General features: G+C 39.3%; 1 protein-coding gene across 3 annotated transcripts in view; it reads left to right on the forward strand.

Moving 5' to 3' along the window:
- The first annotated feature begins 9,852 nt into the window (after positions 1 to 9,852).
- The window catches only part of LRRK2 (leucine rich repeat kinase 2), a 64,037-nt gene continuing 48,050 nt past the window's right edge, over positions 9,853 to 25,839 (forward strand). For all 3 annotated transcript variants that reach the window (XM_005519190.3, XM_014248994.2, XM_014248996.2), the window contains exons 1-7: positions 9,853 to 10,109; positions 10,198 to 10,283; positions 14,527 to 14,633; positions 17,657 to 17,745; positions 18,137 to 18,271; positions 19,884 to 20,018; positions 23,457 to 23,588. In XM_005519190.3, the coding sequence (XP_005519247.2) occupies positions 9,950 to 10,109; positions 10,198 to 10,283; positions 14,527 to 14,633; positions 17,657 to 17,745; positions 18,137 to 18,271; positions 19,884 to 20,018; positions 23,457 to 23,588 (844 nt within the window). In that variant the 5' untranslated portion in view covers positions 9,853 to 9,949. The remainder of the gene's footprint in view (positions 10,110 to 10,197; positions 10,284 to 14,526; positions 14,634 to 17,656; positions 17,746 to 18,136; positions 18,272 to 19,883; positions 20,019 to 23,456; positions 23,589 to 25,839) is intronic.

The raw sequence follows: 25,839 nt of genomic DNA on the forward strand, positions 1-25,839 counted from the left end.
ATCTTCAGCGGTAACACTCACCTGGTACAAAGCTTATTTAAATTAATATTTTTCCAAAGTGAACATCTGGCTAATTTTTTTCTTCTTTAACAACATGACTGAAAAAGGAATGTTCATTTATTCCGAATAAATATTTTGTTTCCTGTGATCTTGCAGAGCCTATTGCATAGTTCCCTTTCTAGCAGGTTCTACTGGAAGCTGGTGGACAGACCCACTACTGCTGTAGGTAACCAGTGCCTGATATGACTCAGACAGCTCTTCAGTGGCTGAAGTGAATGCCAAATCAATTCTGAGAGTGGCTTAACTACACTGGCAATACTGAATAAAAGAATAAGGACTTTGTACTCAGTGCTCTTGTTAACCGACTGCAAGGGAAAGAAATTAAATTGTACCCTTTCATTTCCAGAGTTGGAACATCACCCACGGATGTGGTAGGAAGCCTGCCAGAAAGCCAACCACAGCCAGTATCCATAACATTAAGATAAATGCACGTTTCAGCAAGCAGCTGGGCTACTGGGTGTTGCACTCTTGGTGCCAAAGGCTCAGTTGGTTTTCTCATGAGCACTTCAATACACATACCTTCTTTGGAATGAGGCAGAAGCATGGAGGATTTGGACACTTCCAATGAACATTAACTGAGATATTTGACTACCTTTGTTGTGGCTCATGGTTCTTATCTTACTGCTAAGATAAGAACAGCCAGTGTAAACAGACTTTGTAGTCTATCACCACAAGTACAGGAACTACATAAATGTGCTAGGTTTACATGCTCAGTGTCAGTGACAGCATGCTGAGTATCACAATATACTGTTCACACAGCAATGCATTTACTGAAGTGATTGAAGGATTTTTCTAGCAACTGCAATGTAATTTCAATACTGCAATCGTTTATACACAGTAGATGAAATGGTACCATTAGGAAGTTTATATACCTTAATGATTTTCAAATCAGTTTAATTATGCTGAATCACAGTATCTGACAGTGCCACAATAATTTTTTTGTATCAGCATTGTGGAAATCCAAGACAATCACTATTAGAAATAGCAACAGGGCCAAGCAGGAAGAGGGAGGGGACTGATGATGCAGCCACATGTGGCAGCAGGACTTGACCTTGCCATATGGATGCCTGGCATGAGCCCTGGCATTGGGGCAGGCACCACTTGTGCCTGCAGCAGTCTGGTGAAGGATCACAGAAAACAAGCATGGCAAAGTCAACAAAATGTCTTAGGGAGTAAGAATAATCCTCTGAGGTACAAGAATAGGAGCAGAGAACAAAGACGAGAAAATCTGCTGGAAGGTGGACTGAGAATATGCAGAATCTTTCTTTGAAGAAAAGAGGCATGCTAACATATCCTGGGAAAATTATGAACTGGGGTTAAATCAGAGGATTATTCCTTTCCAGACCTGTTATTTGCTTCACCCTTGATTTGCTACTGGTGATGGAAATTAAGAATTACTGTGAAATTAGAATAATGATATTGCTTAATCCAAGTAGCATGCTGGTGCACAAAACCTTGCAAAAGTAATTTCTGTGTTTGATACAGTAGATAATTTGTCAAAAGATTCATGCAGTAAAACTTACTGGTACTAAAGCTGTTCCAATTATGAAGAGAGAAAATATTGATTAGCAGCCTCTTGCAGTGACAAGAAACAAGTTTGAACCACTTAAATTCTAAGTTTCTCAAGAAAATTAATGAAGTTAACACTAGTTCTGCTACTTTAACTGAAGAAATAATGAGGATAGGCTTTACCACTGTCATTGCTGACAAAGGCTAAACTAATTTTAATATTTTGAGAAAAGTACTTGGCTAATTAAGAGTACTACCAAGTAGTACTCCTTTATGTTACTTTGAGAATGTTAGTAGATTGGAATTTATTTTCTAGCTTGAAAAAGGCTATAAATAGATAAGCAACTAATTCAGAAAGATGTCTGCTTGGTAAAGGGAATGGGAAGTTTTATGCTATTTCAGTAGCAAACTAGGACCTGCTATGGGATAACTGAGCTGTCATATATCAGTTGCTTGATACAGCACCAGAATGCTTGGACAGACATAGGAACTCTGATTGTCTGATTTTCTAATTGTCAATCATTTTAGCTACTTACAAATCCAGTGAGTGCTGCTTAGAACAATTTCTACATTCAAACTAATGAAATAGGCTAAAGAAAATAATCATAGAATCAAAGAAAATCTTGGGTAGGAAAGGGACCTTAAGGACCATTTAATTCCAACCTTCCTGCTGTGGGCAGGGACACCTTCTGCTACATCAGGTTGCTCAGAGCCCCATCCAGCCTGGCCTTGAACACTTCCAGGGATGGGGCAGCCACAGCTTCTCTGGGTAACCTGCTTCTGTGACTCACCATACTCAGAATAAAAAAAAATTCCTCCTAATATCTAATTTAAATGTATGCTCTCTTTCAGTTTTAAGCCATTCCCCCTTGCTCTGTCACTACGTACTATTTAAAACAATATCTCTCCAACTTTTTTGTAGGCTCATCTCAGGTACTGGAAGGCCACAATTAGGTCATGCTGAAGCCTTTTCTTTGTTCTTATACAGAAAATTACTTTGATTTATAACCAGTGCAAAAACATGTACTGGACAACATTGCATTCTCTGGAAGAACTAAAACCATGTAGTAAACCTGAAAAGAGTTTGTAGGAATTAGAAAGTTTATATTTTATCACTGGCAAACCAAATAAGAATTTTTTTCTATAAATTGCCAAAGTAAATAATTAAGCCATATGAGTAACTGTCCCTATAAGAGCCAAGAACCCTCTTCCTTACTAAAACCAGTGTGATCAATCCACTAATAATGGAACAGACAGAGAGGGGAAAAATTATATTGCTGGATTATGTTTTACTTTGGTGCCACGTTCTTGAATTCTGCTTCAGGGACTTACACTCATTTGCATCACCGCCTTTATTTGTACTCTTTATAAAAGCTGATGACAGATAGACATTATTGCACAATGAAAGGGATCCATAAAAATTATATTAGAAAAGATATACAAAACCCTAGACACGGGCAAAATGCATCATACATGGCCCTGTAAACCCACTGGTCCTGTATAGTAATAGCTACAGTTATTAAGAAAATACTTTAAAATGGAATGAAAGTAAGTAAAATAATCCCAAAATGAACAGTGCAACCCAGGTCAGACACAGTGCTGACCTCTACCTGGTGAGCAAATTCACTTCTGTAGGCATTGTAGTATCTACACTATATGGAAGTAGCATGAGGAAAGGCACTACCTTCCAGTAGACCTAACAGTACGAAGGTCAACATATTTCATAAACCAATGGCCTTATTCTATCTTATTATATCCAAGGTCCATATATTTCAGCCACTCTGAAAGTGATGATTGTTTCATAATCTCTTTTTCAAGCAGTCAGTGCTGTTCTCTCCTCAGCTGTGGGAGCCTCCTTCTTAAATCTTCTTTCTACTTAAATCACTTTCCTAGTTGTCATGGCTAAGTGCTACATGCTCTGGACAGGTGGCCCCTAACCCTCCTCCTCACAGCTGTCTTTAACATAACCTTGAAGCCAGTGATCCAGAAATTTAGGCTTTATAACACACCTCCTTAGAGACCAGCTACAAGTCTACTTTTTAATTTTTCAGTTGTGGGGTTTTTTTTTCCCCTTAAAGGCCTGATCATCTTCAGGAAAGTCAACATCAGCTCTTCAAGGAATTTGTCAATTCAATCCCCTGAGAAACTTTCTTCTGGGACAAGGAAACAGAACAGGCAAATTTTTAAGGGCATCTTCATGGAGAACACAAATTAATGATCTCTAGGCACAACAAATTTGGCAAGGAAGGCAGGAGATAGGAACCACCAAGTCTGGACCTCCTGGTCAAGCTAAAGGGCAAGAAGTATGTGCACAGGCAAAGGAAGCAAGAGCAGGTAACGTGGGAAGAGTATAGAGATGCAGTCCAGTTGTACAGGGATGGGGGAAGGCCAAGGTGAACTTGGAGCTGGACTTGGCAAGGGATTCAAAGAATAACTGGAAGGAGTTCTACAGGTGTGTAGGGACTTTTAAAAAGAGCATGTAGTGACAGAACAAGGGGGAATAGCTTCAAACTGAAAGAGGGCAGGTTTAGATTAGACATGAGAAAGAAATTCTTTACTGTGAGTGTGGTGAGGCACTGGATCAGGTTGCCCAAAGAAGCTGTGGATGCCCCATCCCTGGAAGTGTACAAGTTGGATAGGGCTCTGAGCAATCTGGTCTAGTGGAAGGCGTTCCTGCCCATGGCTGGGGGGTCAGAACTTCATGGTGTTTAAGGTTCCTTCTAGCCCAAACCATTCCATGATTCTATGAAGTGAAAGCTTTGTCCCTTTAACAGAAGCTGTTTAATCAGCTGGATACTGGCAGAAAACATCCTGAACATCTCCTTCAGTTTCTAATTTAGAACCACGAAGTGCATCATCAGCTATTCAGCAGGAAACAGCAGGAAAGCTTACTTGGGCTTTGAAGTACTCATCTGCTGTGTTAACATACAGACCATATAGAGTATATAGCAATGCAGTGTACCCCGAAGGATGATGAGAGGGGAAAAGCAGGCAGAAGGAAGAAGATTTTCAGGAAAGACAAAGGAAGGAACTTCAGGGACTGCCCTTCCTCTGAGGAAATCCAGGTCTTCTTTGGCCTCCTCTAAGGAAAGCATAGTTTCAAGATGCCTTTGTTTAACTTTAACCACAGAACCAAAGGACCCATAGACCATTTACTACTGTATTAGAAGTATTCCCACCACTAGGTGTCAGCACAATTTAACAGATGCACAAATTTTTTAAAATAAAATTCCACTTTTGTTATGATTTAATCTTTTTCTATATAATGGAAATATTCATACACATTTATATAAGGCATACGTACACTTATAACACTCAAAATGACTTTAAGGAATGTACCTAATGACAACTTAAAAAAAGCATGTCAAATACCTTAAATCATTTGAAACTCAACTAGAGCACCTACTTTCATAAAGGTACATTTCATAGAATCATTTAGAGTAGAAAAGTTCTTTAAAAAGATGGAATTCAATCATTAACCCAACCCTGCCAAGTCCACCATTAACCATGCCCCTAAGGGCCACATCAACATGTCTTTTAAATATTCCCAGGGATGGTGGATTAACCACTTCCCTGGACTGCCCATTCCAGGGCTTGACAACCCTTTCAGGGAAGAAATTTTTCTCAATTTCACATCTAAACCTCCCTTCACATAACTTGTGGACATTTCCTCTTGCTCTATCACTCACTACTTGGGAAAAGACATTGACCTCCACCTGGCTACAGCCTTCTTTCAGGCAGTTGTAAAGACCAATAAGGTCTCTCCTGAGCCTCCTTTTATCCAGGCTAAACACCCCCAGCCCCCTCCTTGTGCTCCAGACCCTCTGGTCTTGCTCCAGCACCTCGGTGTCTTTCTTGCAGTGAAAGGCCCAAAACTGAACATGGGATTTGAGGCATGGCCTCACCAGTGCTGAGTACAGGGCAATCGCTGCCCTGGTCCTGCTGGACTCAGTATTTCTGATCCAGGCCAGGATGCCATTGGCCTTCTTGGCCACTTGGGCACACCCTGGTTCATGTTCAGCTGCTGTTGACCAGCACCCCCAGGTCCTTTCCACTGGGTAGATTTGTAGCCACTCTGCCCCAGCCTTCAGCACTCCATTGTTGAGGAGCTGTTGAGACCAAGGTGCAGGACTCAGCACTTGTGGAACCTGACACAATTGTTCTTGGCCCATCAATCCTGTTCAGCTTGTCCAGTGTCCTCTGCAGAGCCTTCCTACCCTCCAGCAGATCAACACTTCCACTGTGGTGCCAACTTGTTGCAAACTGACAGGAAGCACCTGATCCCTTCGTCCAGATCATTGATAAAGATATTAGACAGGACTGGTCCAAATACTGACCCCTGGGGAACACCACTTGTGACCAGCCACCACCTGGATGTATCATCATTCACCACTACTCTCTGTCTCTGGCCATCAGAGAGTACCCAGCAAAGAGAGTGCCTGTCTGAGCCCATCCATTTGGAAGCTGTAAAGATGATGCACCCTCACATACAAAGAGCAGTGACCAAGTAAAGGCCTATAGACAGTACTTAATCTTTTTAAAATTTAAATCCCTGATAGCTAAAATAAGAGCTGAAAAAGTCAAGGTAGAATACCTGCTCTGCCACTGTTTTCTGTAGCAATGGGTTCATTAACACCACAGAGTCCCTGCTGGTTACAACATAAAAGCGGATGGACCATTTATCAGCATTTTGCCCAGGAGTGAATCAAATAACTGTCATCATATCACTTCTGAACAGGCTCTGTCTGAGCACCTTCTGTCATTCAAATTAACACCACCCTCTTTCCAGCTTCAGGGTTAAAACACACAGAATGGGAATGCAACACTGGAGAGAAGATTTATTCAGAGTATTATGCCTTCAGTGATAAATATACATGGGCTCTTCAAAGCAGATTTCAAAAACCAAAAAAAAGGTGGTTATAAACTCTTGTGTAATTAAATTTTCATTCTCCTCTCTAGGGGAAGTATGATGAGACAAAACTGAATGTGAGAAAATGGACCTGACTAACATTGCTCTCTGTCAGAAATAGCTTGCAAAGAGAAGAGTCCTCAGGCAATACCTAACACAGCTTCTGCAGGCTTACCAGGTGGTGTAAAGCACTGCAAATAAAATAATGGGAGATGAGGAAGAGGGAAAAAAAACAAACAAAAAAAACCAATAAAAGACAAAGAAACCTCAGAAGACCAAACAAAAAAACATTTAGAACTTCCCACACAAAAACCCAAACTCATTCTCACATATATTCCCCCCTACAAAACCAAACAGAAAGAAAATCCAGAGGGAGTTCCACCCCCAAAAAGCCCAACTGAACTAGCAATGATCCAGGGAAAAGAACTGTTCCAGAAAAACACTTTCCTTCCCAGCAATGCAGAAACAACAGCCTACAGTCTTTCCTTGCACACAGTCTCCCCCTCCTGTCAAAAAGATGAAATTTCAGTTCTGAAATATACTTGTATCACAGTGCAACATACATTCCTTTCACAGCTGACGCAGAATCTCTCTGCATCCTGGTATCTCACCCTATAAGCACCATGGAACATTTAAATCTGTGTCAACACCAAAGCTAGGAAGGGTGAAGAAATGAGGGACCTGCTACACAGCTGATAGTAAAATCCAGTCACAGATGGCTAATGTCAAGGACAGACTGAATTAAAAGATGAAGCAGAAACATTTTCATGTTTGGAATAAAATTATGTAGCCAAGAGAGGGAAAGGAGCACAAGACAAGAAAATTATTTTCAGAAGAGACATTAGAGATGACTGAGAAGAGAAAGCAAAAATGACCCTTATAACCCAAATCAACCTGGAGCTCCAACATGGATTTAATTTCTAAAACAAATCCTAGGAATGGGGTGAGCCCTAGGCCCAGACATGAGCCGTAACTCAGATTAAAAAAATTCTTCTGGGTCTTCTCATGTGTTTTCTAGCAGCTTGCTCCTCCCTTTGGAATTCCCTTTGCAGCCTTACTCCAACAGAAGCTCCTACCCCAATCAACTTCTACATGGAGCTAAAACAAAACACAGTTAAAGCAGACTCAAATCTAACATTGTGTTCACTTACAAAGTTTCTGTAAGGGTCAGTGCATCCTCCATTCATACATAACATTACACTGATTTCAAAAAAATGTAACAATATTCATTATATACCAGATGATGAGACCATGGAAATTGCTATATCAAACCAGAAGATTGTATGATGTGGAATTATAGCCTGTGGCCAAAAAGAAATTGAGTCCCTGTCCTTGGAGGTGTTTAAAAAAAGACTTGATGTGACACTTACTGCCATGGTCTTGTTGACAAGGTGGTGTTAGTCATAGGTTGGATTCAATGATCTCAAAGGTCTTCTCCAACCCAGTTAATTCTGTGACTCTGTACAGTCTTTTCAAACTATGTGCATAAAACAACAACACGCTACAGCTCACAGAGAACAGAAGACATGGAATAAACACACTGAGACCCAACAGAAAAAAACAAAATTGTTTAAATTAGTTAAAGATCTGGGGCCCTTTGTTGTGGTCTTCATGGTAAGCCATCCACATTCACTGGTCATTAGAACATTAGAAAGAGGTCAGAAACATATGAAACTTCCAGAGTAGGAAAACATTTAAGAAGCGCTCCAGAGGTAAAGTCCTTTTCCCTTTTCTCATGCTTGGATAAGAATGACATTCAGACAACTACACTTTACTATCAGAGCTCAATTTTCCTGCCAGACATCAAGACAAGACAGCTCAGTCACAACTTCTAATCACTTCTACAGTTCATACAATGGTTTCGATTGGAAGGGGACCTTGAAGACCATCTTGTTCCAATCTTCCTTCTGTGGGGTAGGATACTTTCCACTACACCAGCTTGCTTAGAGCCCCATCCAACCTGGCCTTGAGCAACCCCAGGGATGGGACATCCATAAATTCCCCAGGCAGCCTGTTAGAATGCCTCACCATGCCCACAGTGAAGAACTTTTTCCTACTATTCAATCTCAACTTACTTTGAATTTGAACCCATTCTCCTCATTCATTCTGGTGAAGATATTAACATATCTTCACTGGATTTTCCCAGAAAAATACACAAAAACTACAATATAGATGCTTACCAAGATTACCTCATTCTTTCCATTCTCCTCTTTTCTAATTAATATGCTTCAGACAACTTTTGTCACACTCTACCAGACTTCCAGAGACTAGCAGAAGCTGGCATCCTCTCCAACCAGCACTCCAGGGAACTGCGATCTGCAGAGAAATGAACTTTGGGAGACACCTATCTCTAGAAATTAGTTCCTATATTCATTCAGGAACCTCAGAAACACTTAGCAGTTTTTTATTCTTTACCAACATAATGGAAAGAAGAGGAAACATTAACTCAGGCTCAAGATGTCTAGCTCAGGAATCTACAACCACAACAAATTATTTACTAAAAGAGCTACAAGTGATCCAGGACTTCGAGCCAGCTGCAAGCTGGAACAAGCAGAGACTTCAACAACACAGCATTTACTATCAAGGTGGGTAGAAGACACACACTGAAGATTTCAGACATCTGTGGTTTCAGGCAAGAGTAATGTGGTGGGGGCCAAAAAGGACTGCGGTGGGTTAATCCCATCTGGACACCAGCTTCTCAGCAAAGCCACTCTGTAACTCACCTTATCTAAAGGAGGGAGAGAAAACAGCAAAAGGCCCACGGGTCAAGATAAGGACAGGGAGAGATCACTCACCAATCACTATTACAGGCAAAACAGATGCAACTGGGGGAAATTAGCTTATTGCCAAACAAATTAGAGTAGGGCAATTAGAGATGGAAATGAAGTCTTAAAACGCCTTCGCCTCACTCCTCCCTTCTTCCAAGGCCCAACTCCACACCCTCCCACAGGGCGCAGCCTTTCAGGAGCAGACTGCCTTAATGTAGATATCCCACAGGGTCACAGATCCTCACCCCCTAAAGCTCACCCAACCCATAAAGCTCACCCAACCCATAAACCAAACCCACGCACTGCACACCACCGCTGGCCAGTTTTTATAGCGGGGCACTGCCGGGCAGACCGCGGGTCCTGCTCGGCAGCTGTATTGGGCAGCCGCGTCGTCAATCACGGTGAGGGGGCGCTGCCCGCGGGCCTCTTCTGTGTGCCGGCGCTTGCGCGGGGCCCGCGGGCGTTTCCCAGGGGTTCCCGGGGGCCGCCTGCCCGCGGGGGCCGGTCCTTGGCCGTGTCCATGGAGCAGCGCCGTGGGAGGGGCCGGAGGCCGCGGCGGGGGCGGCTCGGGAGGGCCGGGTGACGGCGGCCGGGCGGCGGCAGTGCGGGGCTGCAGCAGCGGGACAGGCCCGCACCGCCCAGCCCAGCCCTGCGCTCGTCCCGCCGAGCGGCGGATGGGCACAGAGAGGGCAGCGGGTCGGCCATGGCCAGCGGCGGCCCCGAGGAAGGGGAGGCAGTGGCGGGGGAGGAACAGGCCCTGAGGAAACTGGTCGTCCGGCTTCAAAACGTCCAGGAGAGGAAGCGGCTGGAGACACTGGTGCAGACCCTGAGCGACCTGCTGGAGCTGGCGGCCCGGCAGAGCGGTGAGCGCCTGCCCTGCCCTTCCTCTCCCGGTCCCGCCCGCCGCCGGTCGCTAACGCGGTCTCTCTGTCTGTCTCTGTCCCCCCACAGCTCCCCGGCTCTTCAGTGGCAAAAACGTCCACGTGCCCCTGCTGCTGGTGGTGGATCTGTACCCGGGAGCGGCGGGCGTGCAGCAGGTCAGGGGCCGGGCGGGTCGGGGCCGCTTCCCCCGCTCCGGCTGCGCTCCGGGATGAGCGAACGCCGGCCCGTCCCGGGATAAAAGTTCTTGTTCCGCTTGTCGATTTCTCCTTAACTTGCTGTCTGTCTCTTGGGCAGCTTCATGAAGTGCTCTGAGCTGTAGAAGGGCGCTGTCATCGCTGGCATTTAAAGGGACCAGGCGCTCCAGCTTATTGCAGGCGTCGCTGGCTGCGTCTCTGTTTTTACCGGCAGAAGGAGACGAAATAGAAAATAAAAATTAAGCCATGTGAATACTATGTAATATAAGGTTCTAAATTACCAATGATGTTATCTAATATAATTTTAATGTGTCCATATTGAATTTTGCCGTGGTTAGACAAACTTCTGAAAAGTTCGATTTTATACTATGAATTCATATATATGTAGCCATATCCTTGAGACTTGTGCTAGCACAGTTTTTTAAAGGCAGGGGGGAATATTTTAGCTACGAGTAAGTTCTGAAATTTAAGGTTTTGCCTGCCTGCTCCTGTAATTTAACATTGGCCCATTTGGACTGGGTGTGGCACTTGCACAATTTGATGTTATACTTATGGTACAGCTGCCAGACTTGTCATACGAAACAGCTCCTTCCTGGCAGGCATATATTAAATTTCTGACTATGCTATGCATAGAGGATGCTTATAAACTCCAGATTTCTGTGCATCTCACTTGATTTTTTTTTTTTTATTTATTAAGCACCTTTATATAGTTACAATATTTTGGGCATGTTTTGGGATTTTTTCAATTCAACTGGAAGGCAAAACATGAATTATATTGCAAATGCCTCTTAAATAATAATATATTTTAAGGTTTTGGGTTTGGGGGTTTTTCTGTGTACTAGACCTTAGCTAGAGATCAAAAGCCCAAAATCTAGATTAAGTATGAAATTGTATTTCTGTAGTGATTAATCTGAAATAACGATGTTCTTGAGATTTCTTTGAAGACTAAATATTTGTGCAGTGTCTTAGTGTTTTACTTACTTTACTGTATGATTTTCAGGTTTTTAACAAATACAGGAATATGAATCAGCAGTTATTTTCAAGATAAAGCACATTAGTTTATAAAACCTCTGCCCAGCAGTCTAAACTTGGAAGTAAAACATCAATCAAAACAAGAAGTAGGTGTGAAATGGTAGCACAAGACTCTCAGAATTGTGTAAGGAAGATAGTGATTAACTTTCATTTTAACTCTCTTAAAATACCTCATTCTAATGCAGAATTTTAAAATTAATTTTAGTCTTCTTCCTGCCTACATTTGCAGTCATACAGTTTAGAAGTTCTGGACCTCCTTTGCATTACTATGTTGTGTGCAGTGGGAAATTCATAGCCAGTGCAAAGCTCAAATTCCATTCCTCATAAAATGTCTTGGGCAGCTCTTCTTTCACATTCAGTTCTGATGTTTACAAACATTCACACTGTAAGTAGAGCTCTGTCTTCTTGCTTCATTCACTGCTATTTGTTTGTAATATTTTTGAATAAATTCTCACTTTACAGCAGTGGCGAAGTTAATGAGGTCCTGATTTCAGTGCAGTCTCTTTGCGCTATTAATGATTTTTTTATTGAATAAATAATTAACCATCCTTCTTTTTCTTTTGGCATTGTAAAAAAATTGACTCACATAAGAGAATAAACACAGTCAGAGACATACCTAAAATGAGAATTTACTTTGCCTCCCCTCCTTAACTGTTTACAAAGCATCGTGGGTTGCTGCTGTTCCACTAACTTGTACAGGGTTAATTTGCCTAGTAGGTCAATATTGTAAGAGCTGGCCAAGTCAGACTGCAGGCCTAAACCCTGCAAGCTCCTTCAGAAGTAGTAAGGTACAGGTGTGGAAAGCCAGTAGTTCCTGTAAAATATGTCTTTAAGTAAATAGGGTAGTTTTCTGCAGTTTCTGGCAATGATTGGAGCAGCTGAGAAACTCTAGAGCAAAATATGAGTGCACTTGTGTAAAGAGCAGTCAGCAGAGCTTTATTGTTCTACATAGATGGTGGGACCTAATTTTAATTAATTGCATGCTAGAAACAAAAAGGGTCTGGTTTAAAAATAATGAGCTTCAGTGCTGCTACCACTTTCTGTATGTTGGGATTTATTTAAGTCTTTATAAGGACATCTTTGTTTGCTTTATTTCCCTTCCCTGTAACCTTCAGGATTTCTGTTATTTAAAAGACCTTGCTTTCTTATTTAATTATCAAACAGCTAATAAGCTCTCTGTTACCTCAGGTTGTGATTTTAATATTGTAAAATAGACCACATATCAACAGGTCAGATGTTTCCATTGGTCTTCTCTGGATGACAGATTTGATAAATGTTTGTCAGTACTTGGAGTCCTAACAATACAAATGAAAATGTTCAATGGGAATATAAAATTCATCAGAAACAGTTAATACAAAAAGAAATTTTCTAAAGTAATTAAGCAAGTTTTCATCCAATTCTAAATTTTATAAGAACGGTTAGGATGCTCTTATAAAGTGGGACTTCTAAGATAAAATGTTTTCTAAGGAGTAAGGAGTTTATCAATTAATAGTCACTTCTACAACGTTTTTGAAATTTGTACCTGATTGACTGTCACCAATAAACTCTATTCTGTTTGCAATATAGAAAATTAGGCGATTACATACCCTCATCTTGGACCAATGGTTACTAAGAATATTCATTGTACCTACACTTAGTAAGGACTCAGTTACACAGACCAGCCTGAATGTCCATAGTAAGAGATTTGTAGTCACATGCAGGGCAAGGCAGCTTGCTATCCAAGGAAGAGAAGTGCATGGAAGTTGGCTCATAGTCAAGCTCAATCTGCAGACAATAACGCTGTAATTGGCTTAAAACATTTGTCTCTGCAAATCTAAACTGAAACAGGAACAAAAGTCCTGCAGATATGGGCTATGCTCACACTGCAACCAAATGTGTGAAAGACAAAAGCGGAATTCCAGTCCCCAGGGAGCTATATCGCCTTTTACACACTCTACAAAGCTGTCAGGAAAGCTGTCTAGATTCAGGCTTACGCTATTCCTGTGGGTGGCTACACTACCAGACTTGTAATTCCATGTCTCTAGTCTTACTGATTGCAGGGTTAGGGATCATGCACTTTATATGAACTTTGTTGTTAAACTCTTTGGAGGTAGCCATTTACATTCCTGTTGTTTGTTGTCCCTTCTTGACCTCTTTGCTTTACTTAACTCTTCTGTGAAAAAGTGATCCAGTTATGCATAGAGTCTTTGTTACATATTATCTTCTGCCTTGACTCTATCCTTAAAGCACAGCCTTGTCACAGGCCTGCCTCCACTTTTTAATTTACTTATAGGCTCAAGGAAACTCAAATGCCGTGTTATAATTCCTTTTTGTAAAATCTGCTTCATCTTGACTTTTGACATTTCACTGTTCACCTCTTTGAATAGAGGGATTTTCTTTCATCAGTTATTTCTTTGTACAGATTTTGCTTACTGCTTCCTCACTGCAGCCTGTTCAGTCATATCAGCCAGTAGACATTCATAAGAGAGCGGATTTCTCCAATACAGAAGATTAAAGAGGAGCATTTTTAGCTTTTGGCATTATTTACAGATGTCTGAAAGTCAAAGAATTTGCACAGGATGGGACAGGTAGTTCATAAGAACAAATACATTTGGTTTAGTTGTCTTTCACTCCTTACGATCTCGAAACTTCTACTGCCTTTGTTATATTTTGAAAGCACACGGAACTGAGAGTTGATGGCAAGAATATGAAATGTATGGTGATTGTTTGTGTATCTCATCCCCATTTAAAACATTGAAGACCTTTAGAAATGTATACTTTCTTACAATTTGTAATTAAATGGTAAATCCTTATGAAAACATTTTTTTGTTAAATCCGAACCACCTGTAATAGTAGAGGGATTTTCCCTGGCCTGTGATAACGTACTATGGATCACATAGTATGTTTCTCTCTATCAGCAGCTCATTTAACTGTGTGCCCTTTATCCTCAAGCAGTGCTGAAGCAGATTGAGAGTGATGTGTTCCTGCAAGCAATGCAATCAGAATCATTAGCGTATGTTTTACTTCTATCTTTTAACTTTCCATGCCATTTGTCTTGTGTTAATTAATTTTCCCTTACTGATTTAGCTAGGTAACAGAACAGCTGTCTTGCAAAAGCCAAGGATATTAGAAGACAATGTAAAAGTTCCAAGCAGAATATCTATTCTAAAATAGTTGTATTTTTGTTTTACAGATGGGCTGGTCACTTCTTTGTAAATTAATAGAAATTTGTCCAAGTACTCTACAAAACATAGCCCCTAAGGATGTTGGGAAGGACTGGGAAGTACTGGGTGTTCACCAGTAAGTATTTTGTATACAAAGAGTCTGCTAGAATGCTTGGTCATTTTGGCAGCATATATATGCAATTAAATATATAAAATTATTACATCAGCTTTTTTGTGCATTTCTTCAGCCTTCAGAATGTGACACACACAGATAGAGATCTTATCTGTGTATTTAAATACCTGGTGCAGAAAGTAAAGGAGATTGAGACAGGCCTTTTTTTAGTGACACTCAGTGACAGAACGAGAAGCAAAGGGCCCAAATTGAAATATAGGAATTTCCACTTAGACATTAAAAAAAATCCTAAGTAACGTTTTTGGCAGAGGCAGTATCACCTGGATGTTTGTGTGTGTTTTTTCAAATGTGAGGAATTATATCCACAAACCTAAGTAGTGTAAATCAAGAAGAGGAGGTTTTGTCACACCTGTTATTATTATCTTAAAGATAAGTATTTACATGGATCACCTCAACTACCTGTGAGTTCAGTGGATACAATAACCTTCAGAAGTAATGGTTTGTTCTGTCTTTTTAGTAAATGGAGCAAATTGTGGTTTGGACTTGCTCAGCTCTGGTCCATCAGCTGTCAAAGGAAGCCTAAGCAAATTTTTTTCTGGATGTCTGTGATTACATGGGATGAACAGCCACATAAGTTGGCTGAATTGTTGCCCAGTAGCACGAATGTTAATTGTAGATGTAGGCAGAATGTACACGGGGGTTGGTTTGGGAACTTGGTTAGGTGTCCTCACTCTTGGACAGATTGCTGCCTTGAGGGCTGAAAATGACAGCAGCAAGAACATACAGCCTTATAACTCCATGAATCTACCTCCATAGTCCTCACCACATGCTTCCTTGGAGAGGTTGCTATTGAAAAATAGCATGAAGATGCATTTTGACTTTGTGGGGGTTTGTTTATTTGTTTTATAGTGGCTAGAATACATGGCAGTTGGGGAGTGAACTCCCTTGAAAGATGTGTTGGCAGTTTCTGTTGGAAAGTAAAAGTGACTTGGGTTGCTTTTCATGAACAAGAAATAACTGAGCTGAAGCTGCACATGCTAGTTGCAATTTCTTTGGCAGCTTAAAAGCTTGTTAGTTGACTGAAAGTTATGCTGAGAGCTGGAGATACTGCTGTTCATTCTCAGGTCCCAGAAAAATTACTTTCTGGGACTGATCTTTCCCACAGCCTCCTCCGCGCCCACGCAATGTGTACAGTTAATAAAGCATCCTTTTCAAACTCAAACTTCACTAAAGATCTGATGATAGCATTGCTGTACATGATTCCTTCTCAGTACCAATATTTTAGCCAACTATATATCCCTGTCTGATATTCTGACTGTTTCCCTTGCTGTGGGAAGACTTAGTGGAGGAGTAGGCTCAGGCATTTCTGTCAGTGCCAAAGGCAGAGCAAGCAAGCTAAATTATGTCTCATGTTCCTTGAGCATGGATTGTACTAGAATTGCAGTGAATCAACACCTTAATGAATAGATGCTGTTTACAGCAAAGCAGGAAACAGTTACAATAGATAAGAAAAGGTCATTTTTTTGCAGGAGATTTTTCCCTTTTGTGTATTTTAGGAGAATAGGAATATTAAACTAGAAAAAGCATTTATTTCTTTTGTCTTTCAGCTATGATCCAACTTGACTACACTGCAGTTATGTTTACAAATGGTAGTTTGCTATTGATTTAGGTGTTTCTGACAGTCAGTGTAATAAATAATTAAATAGTTGCTGTAACTGTAAAGAGAAAGAGAATTTCCTTCAGTGTATTTGTATTCTTTCCACAAGCTTAAATAGACTTCATGAGATGTTTTGTAATCTCTTCTGTTAAACTTCCCTACAAAAGAAGAAGTTTAGAAAGGTTTACCTCCTTCTTCTTGGTTATACTTGAAATAGGAGGATGTATAGGAGGGAATTCTCTAAAATTATACCTATAGCTGATATTATACCTCTCATCAGATTTTGCCTTTCTTGTCTATTTTTGTCATCATGGCTATGACACTAGTGCTACAACAGAGGAGAGAAAAACTAGCTGCATCATAGTACGAAGGGAAAACAGTGATACATTAATTAAAGCTTATAAATTTAGACTTCAGCAAGGGAAACAACATCACTGCCAGAGCTGGGATATGAAATTTGGATGAAACTTCAAGTGCTGCTTATGTTTTTCAAGACAGGTCAAGAATATCAACTGAAGTATCACAAACTACTGCACAATCTATTTTTACTAGATATTATATATGCAAAGAATCACATTTGAAGATTATTAAAATTGCAGAATGAAATGCTCTAAAATAAGAAAAAGTAAAAAAAAAATAAAGTTTCCTTTGTTTTTTGTGTGTAAGTCTATGCATTTTAATTTAGTTTTTAATTACAGTTCCCCCATATTCTGAGATCTGCTTCATTCAGTGTGGTATCAATGCTTTTAGAATTACATCTTTTTGAAGAGGTGTTACAGATTTTTCATCACTATCTACAGATGGTAGTCTGAGTAAAATATGTTAAAAATATCTATATAAATATAGTAGTAAATATATAATAATATAGTAGTACTTATATATAATTAATAGTAGGGCTGAAACATACGGTAGAGTTCATCAAGATGCTGTTCAAGTTCTTCAGCCAGGAAACTGCTGCTTCTCTTCCAGCAAACCTTGGTTGTTCAGTGTAACTGAGCTCTTGCTGCAAGCAGAGCAATTCTGTGCTGTCCCAGCACTTTGGAGAGTAACCACCTCCTAAATGACCCTGCAGAATTAATTTGTATAACTGACTGAAAATTAAAATAAATTGGATAAATTATACATCAGTATTTTAATGAACTATGATGATAGTTGAAATTCCAGTACTACTTCATTGGTAACTTGAAAAAAAAAATATAAACTGAAATAAAAGGGTTTTTTACAAATTATTTGAGTGCTTTTTAAGGTTTTGCTAATTTCTGCAACTACTTCTGTTTTCAAAGTAAATGTCTGATAAAAATTTGTGTTTGTCAGTATTTCTTTAGCTGTAACTTTTTTTCCTTTTTTTTTTTTTGTCTTTAATTTTTAGGCAGATTCTTAAAATGCTTACAGTTCACAAAGGAAATAAAAGTCTTTCAGTAATAGGACTAAAAGCATTAAATCTACTCCTCATGTCAGGTATTGTGTGCTTTACTTTCCTATTTCATCTATGCCTTTAAAACACAGAGCTGCTATGAAGTGTGTGCCTGTACATGGCAGACTGGATTTTTCTGTTTTACTCCATGAAGTCACTTGTCATTTGTAGTTGTATACAAAATAATAAGAGTACTATTTTGCACTATTTTTACCAGGTAGGTATGAACTGTCTTTCAGTGGTGAAGTTTTAGAACATCAGTACTATTTTAAAATGCTACCTTAAGAGAGAACTTTGTCATGGGTTATACAAAGCTGGATTTGAACTGTCAGCTTTAACTTTAAGGACAGTATTAAAGAATTTTGTGTTTTCTGGTGTTTCAATGAAAATGTCAATGAATAATCAGTGCAACATGTAATCTCTTCTGCTGTTCAGACATAATTGCTTTCCTGCTCTTGGAAGATGAGGTGGATGTGTTTTCATTGGTATTTAATGCCATGCACACCTTCCCTAAAAATGAAGAAATCCAACAGCATGGATGTAAAGCATTACGGAAACTTTTTGAGAAAGGTATTTTATCTTGTAGCTTATGGTGTTATAAAAATGTATAGATTGGGAGGGATGACAGATACTAATTTAAATGCAATAAATGAATTCTTGCATTCTAGACTGGTTTTTGGATTATGTTTGTTCTTAAATGAGCTGGGACAAAACAGACTTTCCAAGCAATATCACAAATTCTATAAATTAGAGCAATGAATATGACATCTTTAAAAAATCAAAATGTCCCTTCATTTCTGAATCCACAGTTAGCTGAAAAGATGGGATTTAACACTGGTCAGTAGCTGGAATAAAGAATAGTGACATTTGATTTGAATTCTCCAAAACAGGATTGTGTATTTAAAGACTGGTAAATTTTAGTAACATGAACAGTTCTGAAATCAAGCAAAATGTTTGTACTTTAGAAAAATACTTGGTTCTGCTTTTTACCCTGACAATGCTAAAAGATGATCATGTGTCCATACAATATTCCTATTTATTCTGAAAAATGAAGTCACCATGTATTGAATTTTTGCAGAAATTTCAGGAACTGTGCATGTTACAGGCAGAAGTGCCCTTGTAGTCCCCTTGCTTTGAATTGAATTTGTTGAGTCAAAATAAATATTGAGAAATGCTATCACTCTGCTGTACTCCTTTGCTTCAAAGATAGTCTTCAGTTCTTCAGATTGGTTCTTTTTGACACATTCTGTATTGCTTTTTTAAGTCTTTCTCCCACATATGTGCTTGGGATTATCTTCTCTGTTCCTTTTCTTCTTCCTGTCCCTAAATACTTTTGCCCTGCTATATTTTCCCTTCAGTCTCCACAGAAATCTGAACTTCTCATGTTTTCTGTGCATGGTTTTTGTAAGTGCCAGATTTTGACAGATCTGGCTGCAGGTACAGACCTGCATACCTTCTTCTTGATGGCAGCACCAATGTGACAAATTCCTAGGCTGCTCCTGCCTTGTTTCCTCTACCTCTGAGCCGCCATGTCATTTTTTGTTATGTGGATGTTTGCATAACCTTATCTTGACCAGATTCAGAAAACAATTCTGCTTGTGAAATTTAAAAGGTGCTCTCTCTCATCCTGGGTCAGTTGCATTATGTGGTTCGTTGCACAGCCACGCAGTTATGTCAGTATGAATAAGAGGGGCCAGGGAGAGAAAAACCTTAAGCCATTAAGATAAGCATGGCTTTATGGAAAAAAGTCCATTATTTAAAAAAAATAAAAAAACAGGGTATGCAAAATGGCATTCCCTAATTATATTTTTTTTCACGGTGTGTTTAGCTTTTCCCTCACTTACATACTATCTTGGTTTGGACTATCTGTTGAAACTTGGTTTGGATTACCATTCTGTGAGAAAGGCTAAAAGACTTCAAAAATACAGATTCACAAGGTAGCATTTAAAATTCAGAACTCAATTACATAAAGTGTAAGCTAGAAAAAGGTGTTCATAAAGTAGCTCAGTTTTTAGTTAAAAAAGCTATAATCATGAAGGATGATGTATATGGAGAGTACTTTATGTGAAACATAGAAACTAAATATAAGAAAACTTGATAAAAGCAGTTGTCTTTTCTCATTATGTACCAGGATAAGAATTATTTCCTCAAAATGTTCTGTATCTCTTGCCTTTCAATTTAGTTCCAGAAGAGCAGCTGACTGAATTTGTTGAAAGCAAAGATCACATGATCATACTGAAAGTATTTAAAGAGTTTCCAGAGAAAGAAGAGGTGATTCTTCCTGCACTTTATTCATTACATTCCTTAGCTGGTCCACGTAAGTATTAGAAGTTATTTTCGATTCCTTTTTTCCCACAGTGTGCATCAGCTAATGCTTTCTGTGATTGTAAAAAGTAATCTTTGTGTGGCTGCAAAAAATCATGGAGACCTGTTTGGGAGTTGTCAGACAAATCATCTTCCTGTTTTCTTTGGGAAATACATTTTTTTTTTTAATGACATATTTTTTATGTTTAACCATTAAAGCAGAAGTCTCTCCTAAATAACACAAAAATACTTTCTTGCACTTGGAGTAAGGGGTAGCAAAGATGCTTATCATGGTTGTAGAGACTGAAGTTCAAGACCCTGCCCTGTCATCTTTTACTACTTGAAAAATAAGAAATATTTATGGATTAAATAAATCTTCAATGAGTTCAGGTTACAGGTAAAGAATATTCTCTGCAAAGTCTGTCCCACAAAGGGAAAATTGCCAGTACAAATTCAGTGGCCAGGCCTGGGAAAAGATATCTGAGTTCAGACACCTGCTGTGGTCATTCCATGGTGGCTGCAATGGCAAGCATTAGTAGCACTGTGCATGTGGTAGTCTTACAATGTCCTCTGTTGTTGTGCAGTAAGACTGGAAGAAAATGTCTTTGTTATATCTTGTCTTCTGGTAACAGCAGTCCCTGTTCTATGCAAAATCAGATCCTGAGAAATGTGTTGGACGATTTGTGTCAATTTGTTGGCAACAATCTGATCTTGCTGACACATAGGCAGCTTTTGTCAGCTTCCTGCTGACAAACTTTGGAAAGCATAGAGCAGGGTTTTGCTCTCCATGTCTTTCATGAAGTGCATAATGTCATACCTCCTGCAAATGTGTTTATTTACAAAGCCTTGCTTGTACATCCTCTCTGCCTCTATAGGAACTGTGCTGGCCCCATGAATGCCCAGTGAACAAGAACTAGACTGGAGTGTCCTGCATTTCATCAGACTCCAGCCTATCTAGTTCCTGTTTCTCAAAAGTCTTGCTGTTCCAGTTTGTGTTTAAAAAGTTTAGTATTTCTTGGGTGAGAAATAATTTTACCCTAGCTCAGAAGTTACTGCAGTTTTCTAGGGAAGAGGATGCCAGATTTTAAGTTCTTTTCAAAGCAGTAAATATTTATACAAAGTATAACAAGACAAGGCATGAAAAAGACCTGTAAAGTAGGTATTTAATACTCTCATTTCTAATATGAAAGATTGAAATTAGCCAGAGGAACAGAGAGTACTTGCACATGAGTGTGCAAAGCTGTAATTCATACTCTTATTTGGTGACATCCCTAAAGAACTCAACAAAATATTATATTCTTTTAAGGCCACCACAGAGAAGATAATTCAGTGTATGTGCACAGTGTGATTTTAACTGATAGCAAAATGTCTCTCCATACCCTGAAGTTCAAGTCTCTATTCTGAATGACTACCTCACTATGCCTTCTTTCATTAATACATACTTAGACTTGGTTCTGGCTCATGTCATAAGAAGTTGTAGGGTAAGGGTTTATTCTAAGCTGTACAAGAACTCTTAAATCTCAGTAGTATTTGTGGCATGAGAAAAATGCTTTGCTGGTGACTGTCCTCTGAAGTGGAGTGGTGGATCACAGAATGTTACCCATCTAAATGGCAGGCATAGGGAACCAGCCAGGCTTGGTCTCTGTTTAGCAGGGAGAAACAGTCACCTCAAGAGGAAATTTACCTAACCCTAAACCAGATGGGATGAGTCGCCATACAGAGTGCTCAGATCTTGTCATCGATTGTTGAGAGAACCTAGATGACCAAGTTTTGGTGGTTAAGATTAAATGAGATCTGTTCCACCTCTTTCTCTAACTTGTTCTGGAAAACAATGATGCTCTGCAGATGTGCCATTGCTTGGATCTTGCAGATTTCAACATGCAGTTCATTATGCTGTCTCCATAGTGATCAGTTTTGGAATCGTCTGACTCTTTTACTATATTCATAAGTATCACCTTTGAGATCATAACTTAATGTGGAGTGATGCAGTTCTGTTTTGTGGAATGTGTGTTTTCGGCTGAGAATGACATGATAAATCGCTAAACTTCTGTTAAAGCATTGTGAAGGGTACCTTCCTTCACTATCAAATACAGTACTTCAGAAATGCTTCCCTCTCAGAGCTTGCTTTTTCATCCAGTAGGTTGTCATTATTTAATATTTAGAGAAGTATTATTTTAAATATTTGCTGCTCTTTTAAAAAGGGTAATTATCTTTAATAACACAGTTGTGAATATTTCCCTTATGTTGTATCCAGGGAAGCCAAGCTGCTGAAAGAACAATTAAGAAAATTTATAGACCTCAGCAGAGTAATGCTAACTCCCCTGGAGTCTGTGACAGGGAGTTCATTTACTTGGGCCAGGATTTTGGCCAGGATTTCTTGGGTTCATATTTTGTCTCATACTCTGGATATAAATACTACAGGGATGCTTTCATACACTGTGTTTTAACTACCATGATGCTGTTCTGCCTGAAATTACAATATGTGGGATCACTGTCCTGAGTTGGAATGGATACATTCTGTCTTTGTATGGGCTCACATGATTGCCAGTTGGTTTCTGCATCTAGGCTGAGTAATAAACAGTAAACAGGGTGAGAGTGACCAAGCTCTGTCACAGTTTTCTTGGAGGGGCTGTGAAGTTTCCATCCTTGGAAATCCTCAGGAGCCATCTGGACAACCTGCTGTAGGCAGCCCTGCTTGAACACGTGGGTTGGACACGGTGACCTTTCAGTTGTTCCTTCCAACATCAGCCTTCTGTGATTCTGTGAAATACAGGGTGTGCGATGGCTTTCAAGATATTGCAGGAACATTAGATGAAAATTTCAGTACTCTCAGTAAACAACAGGTATACACTACTTTCCCCCTAAAAAAAGGAGAACTCAGAAATACATGATTAAATCAAATAAATTACTACAGAATAAATTTTATGAGAGAAAAATTTTGAATTTTTCTTAATTTTCTGCCCCTTAAATACTGTAAAATGTGTACTTGATCACAATCACATTACAAACACTATTTATAACACTGATACAGTATTTATAAAACAGTTTGTTCGCATGTAAGAAAAAAACTACCTAAGATTAGTTTGGGAGGAGGCTTCTGTTACATGGTCTGATAGAAAATGGAAGAAAACCAAAATTGTTAATCTGAATTTTGACTTCACATTGAAAACCATTAGCTAGATAGGAAGAAAAATCCTAGCAGTTAATTACCATTCTCTAGGTGAGAAAGCATTGTTTTAATGAATAATTTCAAAATTATCATAATATTTTTTGTCTTTTATGGCTGTATCAAGAAATAAAGCCACTTTTCTTTGAAGATGCAAGGTAAAAACTGTAATATAGTCACAGTTCTCTAAATAACTCTATTTAACTGAAGTCTGAATTAGGATCCAGTTAACTTTTTTTTTCCTCTCTCTTAACAAGAAGTTTTTTTTTCTGTTTCTTTCTTCAGCCAGCAATGTTGAAGTGCTCATGTCTGGAAATGTTCGCTGCTACAATGTTATAGTGGAAATGATGAAAAGTTTCCCCAGTAGTGAAACAGTTCAGGAAGTGAGTTGCTGTTTGTTGCACAAGCTTACATTGGGTAAGTTCACAGAGTTGTTTATATAAGCTCAGCTTTTTCTGAGTGTATAAGAGCTGGAGTTAACTGGAAGCATTACTGGCAACAACTGCTACTTCAGCAAATCCTCAGGGTGGTGCATAAATCCTTGTGTCTAATGATGCAAAACCCTGGCCACAGTCAATATGGTGTCCTTACAAGGTAAATATAAGTAACAATGAGAAGCTGCCATAAAAGACTCAAGTTAGGGGGAAGTAATGAGAGAAAAAAGGGTGAGAAGCACAATAGGAGAATGGGAAATCAGTAGGTCTGATTCTGTATAAAGTTATTGTAGAAAAGAAGAAAATTACTTAGAGATTTCATTTTTTTGAAGCACCAGTGGTGAATGTGTGAGAAACAACTGGTGCTATAGAATTATTTGAAAAGTGTTCTCTAAAACTCTAGTTTTCCTCCTTGCAATGCATTTATCTTTAGAGACCTGTGCTGCATTCCTGACAGTGATGATGCCTGTCTTGGGGTCCCCCTGTGCCACAGCAGTGACTGAATCACTGGGTTCTGCACTTGCCTTGACTTAAACAAAAGTACTTCAGTTGTCTGGCCTAAAATGGGTTGGTGTCACGTCAAGAGAAATTATGTCAGTGGCAAAAAGTTGTACCTCTTAGCAGCTCTGTTCTCACACTTGTGACTGTAATAAATCTGTTTGAGCACTTGCCCACATAGTAGGAAGTTCAAATGAAAATAAATATGTTTTTCCCCCAGCTGCATACAAACCCACTGTGAGCAGCTGCCTGAGCAGCCCTCACTCTATGGATGGTTCTTCTTCACCAAGAGTTAGACTTCCCAGTTTTTGCAGGTGGTGGCCTGAAGCTACTGCAGATGCTGGTACCAGTGCATGACTCCCTATAATAAAGTCAGTCCCATCCTTTCACCATCTGTTTCCACTTCTTCATGCAGATATGGTAGAAAATACAGATCAGACCTGAGTGCAACCCAGAGCAATTTCCCATTGCCCTTCAGAAAGCCAGATACAATTTCTAAGAAAATGTGGTGGCTGCTGAGGTGGTAATTGCAGGGTTTTTTTGGCAAGAGGTGATGCTAACCTTGAACAGTTTGCTGTGCAAGACTAACTAAAGCTAGGCAGGGAAGCCAAGCACTTGTGGGGATACAGCAACTTGGTTGACAAGTCTTGATCTTGCCATAAGTGCAACCAGCATGGTTTCAATCAGATGTTTGCCATGTGTTTATGCTGACCAACAACGAAGAGTGGCAGAAAAGCAGCCACAAGATCAATTTCTTCTTTGAGCCCCACATCTTAATTAATATGGAGCAATTGGAGTAGAGTTATGGAAGAGATGTTCACAGCACCACACAGTTGTGGGAACAGATGTGAAATGGGTAGGTGCTCCTGGAAATAGTCTGGAAGATTTTCACGTGTGTAGCTAGTGCTGCTTCCCAGATTATTCTGTTGGACACTGTCTTTCTAAACCTGTGTTAACTGGCCATGAAATGGTAAAGTCAGCATCTGCTAGCTTCCAAAATCACCATCATGCATTCTTACTGATCTGGTAATGGCTATCCTAGATTTGACTGTCTGGAATTTTAAGTGGCTGGCACCTGTTTGGCCAGCCACAAGTCCAACAGAATTACTCATCACATAGGCTAGGTTTATTAATTTCTTTACGTAAGTAATGCATTTACACAAACTTACCTTTTCTATTAAAATATATTAAGAAACAACTATGCTGATATAACATGACCACACAACTGATTTTACGCATTACTACTCCAATTCTTATTTTTGCTAATCAAGATTTAAATGAATTTGAATATCAAAATAGCTATCAAATATTGATATTTGATTGCTATTTGAATATCAAAATTTGCTATCAAACCATTTTTGACAGAATGTTGGTCTATTATTTTCTACATGATACTTCCAAACAAGGAAGTTATTTGCATTTGCTTGCTTTTTGGAGAGTGCCTTATATTCAGTTTATAATACAAAATACTGTACAACTTCAAATAATTGTTATTCTCTAAATATATTTATTATTCAAAGGCTTTCTCCTGTTCCAGAAGGAATACATTCTATATTTATAATGCTGGCCTTGATTTGTTTAACGAGGAGGGCAAAACCAGATAATAGAGGGTTATTCTAGGGTTAAATTACTTTTTTCATAGGATACATCAAATCATTGCAGGAATTCAGGAACAGGACTGCATTTGCTTCTTGTGATATACCAACTGTATTTGTCTTATTTTGATGACTGTTTGT

This window comes from Pseudopodoces humilis, chromosome 5 (genome assembly GCF_049639895.1).
Source record: "Pseudopodoces humilis isolate 2021_Gansu_Grassland_sample_001 chromosome 5, ASM4963989v1, whole genome shotgun sequence".
Taxonomy (NCBI): domain Eukaryota; kingdom Metazoa; phylum Chordata; class Aves; order Passeriformes; family Paridae; genus Pseudopodoces; species Pseudopodoces humilis.